General features: G+C 46.0%; 1 protein-coding gene across 1 annotated transcript in view; it reads left to right on the top strand.

Annotated features, from left to right (window-relative positions):
- Positions 1-10,144, top strand: part of LOC102034699 (pre-mRNA 3'-end-processing factor FIP1-like) — a 24,675-nt gene that overhangs the window by 2,646 nt on the left and 11,885 nt on the right. Inside the window, exons 2-8 of the mRNA XM_014310225.2 lie at positions 724-763; positions 3,639-3,723; positions 4,891-4,997; positions 5,707-5,765; positions 6,820-6,930; positions 9,322-9,456; positions 10,113-10,144. The exon at positions 10,113-10,144 is cut by the window's right edge and continues 122 nt beyond it. Coding sequence (XP_014165700.1) covers positions 724-763; positions 3,639-3,723; positions 4,891-4,997; positions 5,707-5,765; positions 6,820-6,930; positions 9,322-9,456; positions 10,113-10,144 — 569 coding nt within the window. The remainder of the gene's footprint in view (positions 1-723; positions 764-3,638; positions 3,724-4,890; positions 4,998-5,706; positions 5,766-6,819; positions 6,931-9,321; positions 9,457-10,112) is intronic.

Consider the following 10,144-nt stretch of genomic DNA (forward strand, 5'->3'; position numbering starts at 1 on the left):
GGCCGCCCCCGGCTGCGGGGCCGTGCGGGACCGGGGGCGGCCCCGCGGGAGGGAGGGAAGGAGGGACGAGCATCTCTCCCTGGGCCTCCTCAAAGGGACCGGCCTCTGCCCGCGGGCCTGGAGAGGGATCCGCGTCCGCCCCCGGCCTCCCCTCAGGAGCGCTTGAGCGGCTCTTCTGGGCGGGTGGCGGCGTGGTATTGTCCTTTTATCAATAACACTGGTGCAGAGAGGTTAACGAGATGCTTTGTTAAGAGTTTGAGTTCGCTAATCACCCAAACCTTGTGAACCGTTGGGCTAACGGGGCTGGGATGTGGCCGTTATAAACCACAGGACTTTATTGAAACGTCTTTGTCCTCCCCATAGGCTTTCCACATGAATGCTTTTATGTTTCTTCTTCCCTGGCACGTTAAAATTCTATATAAAGACCTTGATAGGTGACTTCAGTTCCTACCTGATAGTTGTCTCTGTTCTCTGAGACTTAGGATACACATTTTGAATTTGGTTTGGTATGAGACATCACCTCTGCAGATGGATGGTGTTTGTTGGGTTGGGTTGATTTTTAGTAGTTCTATTTCTAGTTGAGCTTAGTTGAAAAGAGAGTGTTGAGGTTACAGTGCCTTGGTACTGCTGGGTATTTCTGTACCTGTGATGCCTTTTGTGCTTGAATTTAGCTTTTTTCCTTTCACTTGAATAATTCCTTTGTTCTTACTGTTGTTTTTGCAGATGACACCACTGGTAAGCAAGAAGATGGACCAATTTCTGGGTGAGTCCTGAGGCTGTTTATTCACCATAACAATACATAGTGTAAGGATTGAGCCTTGTTGAGCAGAGCTTGGTGAGTGCTTTGGAGCAGTGCTGTTGCCAGGAACAGCAGCCTGTCCTTTCCCCATCCCATGGGATCATCCCCAGCTGCCCCCATGGGGGTGGCAGGCATTTATGGATGTGGAAGCCGAACTGGAGGAGTGGACTGGTTTGATTTAGAGCTAACTTTTGGCCCTTTTTTTCTCTCAGCAATTAGTTTCAAACCAGATCTCTTTTTCCAGTTTAATTTCCTGGGAAGAATGATGCCCTGAGGACTGGCTTTTTGCTAGGCTGGCATTGGTAAAACTGGCCTGAGCTTTAGTCTGGGAAAGGTCAAAACCTTGAGCTTGGGTTAAAATCTTGAGCTGCTCACACCAGCACATTCTGTGAGATCTGTCAAGTGGTGTGGGTAAGACTCGGAGATAAAACCAATGATCAGTTTGGCTTTCTGTGTGTGGAAGGGATTGTCTGTCCTGGGTTATATTCCCTCTCCATTTGTAGCTGTGTGTTTTGCACCAGCAAAGCTTGGTCTCAGCACAGGATTACCTGTTTGCCATTTTAAATGTAACATTTTTCAGAAGGCTTGGTTTTCACTGGGCTTGTGTGTGTTCAGCCCCTTCCAAAGTTCAGTTTAGGGTTTGTTGTCATTGTAGGTTCAGTGTCTGGAATGCTGAGGTTGTTACAGATACTGTCCTACTTCTGTGCTTAAGGAATATGAAAGCTTGTTCAAATAAGCAAGTGGTGAAAGACATGGTAGATTGTTACCTAAAAACATCAAATGAGTTTTGTGAGGAGGAACAACTTTTAGACAGAAATTTACAGCTGCTTTACATAAATCTGCTGTTCCTTGTCACATTCATCTGAATTTAATTTTACTTTACAAGCAGGACTAAAAATCTGAACTTCTAGCAACTGTCTCCAATAACTGCAAAATGTAGGGAGAAGGAATATTAGTGGCCATGCTGGCTGTCCTTTTTTCCCCCCTCTTTTTACTTTTTTCCCCATATTTCTTTGTTGCACAATGAGAATCTGCCTAAATGAAGAGCTGTGGGGTGTTTTAAGAAAAATGACTCTGTTAGCTCTGCTGTCAGCAGCTGCAGCTCCAGGGATGCACTGCTGGCTTGTCTGGAGTGTTTGTCCCAGCCAGGGAGCAGAAATCTGCAGAGTTTGGGATGCAGCATCACTGACACTCCCAAGCCTAAGGGATGTGTTAGAGGCCAGCAGGATGCTGTGCTGCCAGCAGTGCCCAGGATTCTGTTGGCATTCTGGGCAGGTGAAATCTCTGCCACGTTTTTCTGTGCCCAAACAATGCTGGGGACCTGTCAGCTGCTTGATTCCTGGGAAGCAGGGAGGTTAGGGAAAGGCTCCTGGTTCCCAGGTGTCTCTCTGAACTCCAGCTCATACATTTTAATGCACACCCACAGATGCTTCATGTGACTTGAAGCTGAAGGTAACACCTGTCACTCCTCCTGAACACAGAATCTCAGAGTTTGAAGGAGATTCAGGCTGGAGGTCAATCCTGAGTTCCTTGGTTTGGGCAAAAAGTGTTTGAATCCATCAAAGAGATTTTCTCCAGTGGTCCCTGCTTTGGTCCTCATGTCACAGCCTGTGTCTGCAGCATGGAAATACCTGGAGGCTGATTTTCCCTCTGACATCTTGGCTGCCTTTTATACCTGATAGTGTGTGCAGGTGTCACATCAGGAACTTGGCTCCCCTGGCACCTGTGCTTGGTCAGCTGCCCAACCTTCAGCCCTCTTTTTGATCTTGGCCTGATGAATTTCTTTGTGTATGGGACTTCCCCAAAATGGGGCTTCAGTTATACTCAGATTGTTTGTTCTTTGTTTTACACTCAGTAACAGTTGAGTTGTGTTATTTTGCCTTTCTTGTATGGTGTCTTCTGTCATTCTGAAGTGGCTTTAATGTGACCAGTGCTTGGATTCCTGTGAGATGTTGCCTGTTCGTTTTTGAAAACAATCCTGTGGATGTTTGTTTTCCAACGTGGGATTTTAAATTAATAGCAACAACTCCACAAAGCACTGGTGGAGAATTGGGTTTCTTTGGCTTGGGCTGTTCTGATTGTCTCTCTTGAAAAAACTCAGAATCATTTGGAAGTTCTACTAAGCTTTACCTATGACATTAGAGACAGATGAGCTCTCTGTATTTCATTTCTGTAACACTTGGCACATTCTTTTCATGTATGTGTACATCAATTCCACTTTTCTTGCTTGGCCAGTGCAGTGAACAATGTTAACATTTGTACAAACTCTTGAACTGGAGTTAAATCCAAACCTGACCATTGTTTCATCAGGTCTAATTTGTAATGAGTGAGAAGAACAGGTGCATAATTTTTCCCATAACTTTTCCTTTTGGAATTTTAACTACTTACTGTAAACTATTTGTTTGAAACACTAAAATCACTCTTTCTTTAATTTCTCTGGGACAGATGCCTTTGCTGCTGACTAAATGCATGTGTAATTATTAGCATCCTTAAGGAGGAGGTGAAATTTTGCTTATTATGGTCTTATTCTTATCAGTTGTGGTTGTGCCAAATCCGAGCTGAGCCAGCTGCCACTGAGCTGTTGAGTGCTGTCAGGTTCTCTCTGGATGTGTGAAACTGATTCTTCCCAGCAAAAGCAAAGCCAAGCCAGGAGATGGATTTTTTTTTGTCACGTAGTTGAGCAAATGCCAGCAGAACAAACACACAAGAAGAATAGAGCACTGTGTGAAAGTCACCTGTGCAAAGGCTTTAGAAGTGGTTGGGGTGACTCTCTAGGCTGGGCTTGTTCACTTTCTCTTCTGTAGGATGGTCACTTTGTTTTCTCTGTCCCCTCCTCCAGGCACACAGAGTCTGCTCACCCTCTGCAGGACGCTCCCCAGGAGAGCCGGCCCGTCAACAACGAGGACAGAGAGATGGCCCAGCACGTATGTGTCCCACTGCCCACGGTGCCTGGGGGTTTCTGTGCTTCTCAGCACTCCTGGGGACAAGCAGGGAGTGTAAAGATCCTCCTACTGCCCAATACCTGATATCTGCAGTGTTGGGATGTACTGCCAGCCATGCCCAAAGCTAGGTCCAGAAACAGCCTTGTCTTGTCATCCTGCCTTGAGTGGTGGGGAGGGAACCCTGGTGCAGGTTCTGCTCATACCCTCTCAGGAGGCAGATCAGGGTCTCTGATGCTGCAGTCTGGCAGGAAGAGCAGAACATGATGTGTTCCAGCTCAGTATTCAGTGTGACTTCTCAGACAGGACGTGTAAAAATATGGGAAACACTGGGATAGAAAGCCCAAGATGCTGGGAATCAGTTTTGGTTCAGGCTCAGGCCTCTGAGAAAGCAATTTGGTTGGCTCAGTGCTAAAAGAGGAGGAGGAGGAAGGTTGCTTCTCCCCACCCTCCTCTCCTGGATTCTTTGATGGGTTTGTTTTCTGCCACATCAAGAGGGTTCATTCAGGGTTCTGACAGACCCACGTGCTGTGGAAAAGGAGGGAGGGTGAGGGATGCCTTCCTCATGTGGAGTGAGGTGCTAATTCAGCTCGTGCTTCTCACAAAACTGCACTTGTTGGATAGCTGGAAGATTTCTTTTTCTATTCCTTTACTTTTGTGCCTAGCACTGGGGTTGCACTTGAGTCACATCTCTAAAGTGAAGTGACTTGGGGGCTGATTGTGCTAAATCAGACAAACCGAACTCCTTAGCAGCTCCCTACCACAGAATTTGTGGTGAGAGAATATTTGCCTTGAGGTTCTTAGGTGAAACCTGGTGAATGTATTTTGGTGATTTTCATTTGTGGTTGTGTACTTTGACCATGGCCCTTGTGAAGGAGGTGTGTGAGAAAAGCCCCAGCTCTCAAAAAGAGTGGGGCAGAGGAACTGAGGGACGTGGTGAAATTTTTAGAACGGAGCTAAACCTTCCCCAGGTTCACAAATATTACTCCAAATTTCATGTAGGGCCAAATCTTCAAAGGATGGGGCAGTTTCTCTGTGGGAGCTGCCCATTGTTGTTGAAGGCTGTTCAGGAAGCTTCCTGAGATTTGGCTGTGCTGGAGAATTCTCAAGTTGTGTGTATTGATGAGCTGCTGTGTGTCTGTGCTGTTGCAGGCCCTTCCCAGTGGTGAGGATGATGAGGATGACAGTGACAGTGACAGCGATGACGATGATGTGAAGGTCACAATTGGCAACATCAAAACAGGAGCACCGTCCTACATGTGGGTACTGCTGGGGGTTTGGGGCTGAGGGATCCAGCATGTGGGCATGGAAAGGGATGGGCTGAGAGCTGCTCTGGCTCCTGGGAACAGTGGCCAGAACACCACAAAGGGCTCAGGAGCTGATGGGCAGCTCTGCTGCAATTGCTTGTTGGAGAATCCATCTGTAAAAAGGGAATGATCATCCATGGGGCTGCTGCTGGGAAATTAACTTACTAATTCCTGGGCTCCCTGGGGCAGAATCAAAGGTGGGAAGTTCTGTTTAACTCATCTGTGAAATCTTCCAGAACCAAATCTGTACTGCTAAGAATTTGCATAAGCTGTGAATTTACTAATTTCCAGCTGTCTTGATTTTTTTGTGGCTCAGAAATGGCAAGGCTGTATTTGAGAAGCAGGAAATTATACTTTCTACAATTCTACCTAATATGCATTGAATAAAAATAATGAGAGAGCATTTTGCTTGCTGCTAGCAGCCTTCCTCTTACACAAATGACTTACCTGTGCTTTGCTGCATATTCTAATTTTTCCACTTTATGGATAATTTCCTTCTCTTGTTGTAGAGGTGGTTTCACTCTGATGGATGACTCTGAATAGCAAACCCAGGTGAACTAAAGCATCTCCTGAAGGGTGTCAGGGCTTGAATATATTTTGCATGAGAATCTTTAGCCAAGTAATTTGTTCAAATGCCAACGTAGTGATTCTTTTCCAATAGGGGAACTCCTATGAATCTAAACTTAAAAACGGGTAGAGGCTATGGAGCATCAGCTTCAGGTACTGCTGTTATTTTTATCCTTCACCTTTCCAGTATTTCACCTACCCAGTACTGACAGCTGCAGCAGCTGCAAATTTTGCTCTGTTTAAAAGAATATAGAATTAGTGTAAACCAGCAATAGGAAAGGCATTTCCTAAAAATCGGTGCTCCTAGCATAGTCTGAGGGGGCAGGATGCAATGGAGTGATTTAATTACCCATCACTGAGCAAGGTGATTATAATTCTATTTAAACTAGGAAAAAATGAATTGATTGATACTTTTATAGTAAAACCCCAGAATATTTCCAAAATATATTGTTGCACTGGGGCTGAGCATTGCAGCTCTGGAGAAGGACGGAAACTCAGTGTCTTGAGCCACTTGCAGTGTGAGATTCTAAAAGAAACAAACTCTGGCCTTGAGTAACAGCTGTGCTTATTTGGCTGCTGAAATTTTCCACACCAGTTTAGTTTAGTTTCCACCACCAATTCAGTTTAGTTTCTGCTGTAAATTGAGTCTGGGATTCTGTCCTTCCACATATATGAGACTGTCCTTTCATGGGCTTCATCTGCTCCCTTCCACTAATTGCTTTATCCAAATGAATTTCTTCTGATTGAGAAAATAAGAACAAATTCCCCTTGTTGGTTTTGTACCTGAAAGATTTTTGCAAATTCCTGTTAGTCTGCTAAAGAGTGATCCTGAAAAAGTCTCTTGTTATGAGAAAATGGGTCTGTCTTGGGAGGGGAAAATAGGTACTTTGCCTGGGGAGAAAAATGATTTCCTTTTATTTTCATTTGGGGTAAATTTCATGCATGTCCTAATGATTTACTCTGTCTCTAGTACCAATCTGGGTTGAATTTGCTTCTCTGCTGTTCAGCTGCAGGTGCTGCACACCCTGTTTGTTTATGGAGTGACTGGAGTCCTTTTTATTAAAAAGCTGATTGTGGTTACCTGCGTGCTGTAAACCCGGTGATTAATTCACTGCAGTGCTTTGTTTTTGCTGGAATAATTTGCTGAGCAAATGAGTGGATTAAAGGCATTGCATTAAAAGTTGTAACAGTCCCTCTCTCCCCAAAGCCAAGTTGCAGCCCAAAGGTATTGACTTGGATGCCGCAGGGAATATAAATGGATTGCCTGTGATAGAAGTGGATTTGGATTCATTTGAAGACAAACCGTGGAGGAAACCAGGTGAGGCCTCACAGTTCCTTGTGGTAAATATTTTCTGCAGCTCTAGTTGTGTCTCTTGATTTCCACATGTAATTTCTGTCCATTTATTGTTGCCAGGGAACAGGGAAGCTGGGACAATGTGTGTTGCTCAGTCTCCGCTGCCTGGCTAGACAGTCAATGGCATTTACTGATTGAACAAGCCATGGTCTATGTTAAATTGGGTTCCATTTATTGTAGTAATTGAACTTCCCTAAAAGGAACAGCTATTTTTTTTAATGGTCTATTTTATTAATTCCCTGCTTCCTGAGAACATTGCACTGATACCAATCCAATAATGTTTGGCCTTAAAGGCAGGTGAACGGGGTCAGGATTTGGCTGTTGATATTTGTTTTCCTTTTCCTGTGCAGGAGCTTGTTCTGTGTCCCCAGGCCAAGCCCAGTTGTCCCTATGGTCCCTCCTCATTTGGGTTCTGGGGCTGCCCACACTTATTTGTATGAGGGAGATTTCTCCTCTTAACAGCTGTAGGATGCTACAAATCAGCTGCTGTTTTTCTTCTGTTACAGAAGTAATTGAAGGAACTAGACATCCAGATTTTTGCTGTACTACTCATAAAATGTGCTCTGATGAAATATCAACTGAAACAAAAAGTCCACTTGCCTTTTCTCAGCCATCATTATTCTCCCTGCCAGCCCCTGTATTTTATTTACCTTTCAGCAATATTGCTGTGCTGAGTAAGTAGAGCTTTCCTGAGGTTGCCTGTGCTGTGGTCTGGGTACCTCCTGCCCACATGAAGGGCACTCCAGTGCTGAAAGCTCCATGGGCATGTCCAGGTATCAAACCAGCACTGAAACACCCTGCAGATAGTGCAGGCAGAATGGAACAGAAGCTTTTCTTCTGCAGGGATTTCTCCTTGATTGCGAAGTGAGACAGAGGGGAATGGGAAGAAAATGAGTTAGAAAGAATGCAGTGAAGTTCAAAGCTAAAGCGTGGACATGGTTGTGGCCATGCTGACATCCCTGGACCAGAGTAGAGCCAGCTGGCCCTAAAACAGTGTTGGAATGCAATAGAGGGAAGATTTCTGCAGAGCTGTGTGGTCTGTAAGTTTATTTTAGATAGCAAGTAGCTCATTACTCAACAGCCTTTCAAGTTTATATCATTTACAGTTAATTGTTCAGCAGCTTGGTATGTCTTTGAGTGAGGGAGTGGAAGGAGAAATCCTGTGTGGAAGAACTGATAGAGGTCTGAAATAGAAGCTGATAAAATCGACAAGTAAATGTTGTGTTGCTGAGTCGGTGTGGATGCAGTTTGCGTGTTTGGGTGGTACAGCAGGAAGAGTGGCCAGCCCAGGAGATAAGCCTCACTGCTTAGACCTCACAGTTAAACCAAGCTCAGCTTGGGCAGAGTTTTGCCTCGCTCTTGTAGCAGCTCTTTGTTTTGGAGTTGGTCTGTGTAGGAATATCTTTACCTGGGGGATGTTTGAGGGACACCTCAGCGGGGCAGGAGGTGCTTTGTAGTGCTGGGAGGTGGGAGGGGTGCTCCTGTAATTCCTGCAGCTGGGATTGCCCCCCTGCATCTCTGGTTTCTTGGCAAACAGTTTGTGGTCACCTCTGTTATTCAGAAGTGCTCGTGCTGAATTAGCACATTGCACAGGAGGCTGGCAGTGGGAGATAACACTCTGGGATGGCTAATTAGGCTTGTGACTGAACTGTAATTACTTGTGTAGTCTGGAATGCATCAATAAAAACCTTCCACTTTAGCTGCCTTTCACGAAACGGGTGAGCCCCAGAATCTCCTCTCAAAATAGCAAAGGCAGTGATGGTCAGGAGGGGAATGTGTGGGCTTAGTTCTGCCAGGAAAAAGGTTCTGTGGCTCCACCCCATTTTTGTGGTGGGGGCTGGAACTGTCGCTCCTGTGCTGTGCCCAGCACTCAGCTCATGTGGACAATTGGAAGAAATGGTGAATAAATGATTGCAGGGAGCTCCCAATGGCCTGTGGAGGTGCTGTCCTGTGTGTCCCAGGGGGTCCCACAGCTGTCCTGTGTGTCCCTAGAGGCTCCCACAGCTGTCCTGTGTGTCCCAGGGGGTCCCACAGCTGTCCTGTGTGTCCCAGGGGGTCCCACAGCTGTCCTGTGTGTCCTGGGGGCTCCCACAGCTGTCCTGTGTGTCCCAGGTGGTCCCACAGCTGTCCTGTGTGTCCCAGGGGCTCCCACAGCTGCTCAGGCCGTGTTCCCCTCCCACCCAAGGTGCAGCCAGTTTCTCCTCTGGGGCACCCGCAGCTTTCTGACAGGGAAAGGCACAGGCTGGGCTCTCTGGAAAACTTTTGTTGCCTTAACCCTTTATATAAGCAGTTAAAGGACAGCTTGAGAGTGCAAGTGTGCAGAACCTGTGTGTTAACTCCTGCTCCCTCTGCCAGGTGCTGACCTTTCTGATTACTTTAATTATGGATTCAATGAAGAAACATGGAAAGCTTATTGTGAAAAGCAGCGGCGGCTTCAGCTGGGGCTGGACCCTGCTCCTCCCATCAGCACAGAGAACAAGATCACGGTGGGTGACATGGGACTCCTGCTCCTGGCTCCAGGAAAACCGAGATTGTGTTTGTAGTCACAGAGATGAGGGTGTAAGAGCAGGAGATACCTCAGTTCTGAGCTGTTCTGTGTGCTTTCAACAAGCTGAAATCCAAAAACGAATCTTTAAAGATTAAATCTCTGTTGAAAATCTTTTCTGTGTTGAAGGAATAGCTCCATCAGGCTGACAAGTTTGAACCACTACAGCAGCAAGACTGGAGTGAATTTCCAGTTGGCTTGGAAAACCCTCTGGATGAGAGAAGTGCAGGAAGGGGAGCTGAGCCCCCAGGGTTGTTTTGCTTACTGCTGGAGCCTGCTGCAGTGGTGTGGCTGCCTTTTGTGTTTGCAGACTGCTTTGGCCATCAACCTTGCAGGAGTCCATGGTGGCCATCAGAACTTCAGCCAAATTGTCAATACAAGTATTGCTCATTCCAGTTTTGACTTAGTGATTCCATGGAAAATGATATGAGTTTAATAAACTCATAACAGAGCTTCTGATGGGAGACAGTGGACAGCAGGCTGAGGCTGGAATGGCCATTAACTGACAGAAATGGCTGTGCCTTGACTGAAGAATAGGTTGCTGTGATTGTTCCTTTTCTTTTGCTGAGGGTTAATCTCTGGTGCTCCATTCAGTTGAAAGAAGAGCACAGCACCCATGTGTTATCTATTTCC

This window comes from Geospiza fortis, unplaced genomic scaffold (genome assembly GCF_000277835.1).
Source record: "Geospiza fortis unplaced genomic scaffold, GeoFor_1.0 scaffold117, whole genome shotgun sequence".
Lineage (NCBI taxonomy): Eukaryota > Metazoa > Chordata > Aves > Passeriformes > Thraupidae > Geospiza > Geospiza fortis.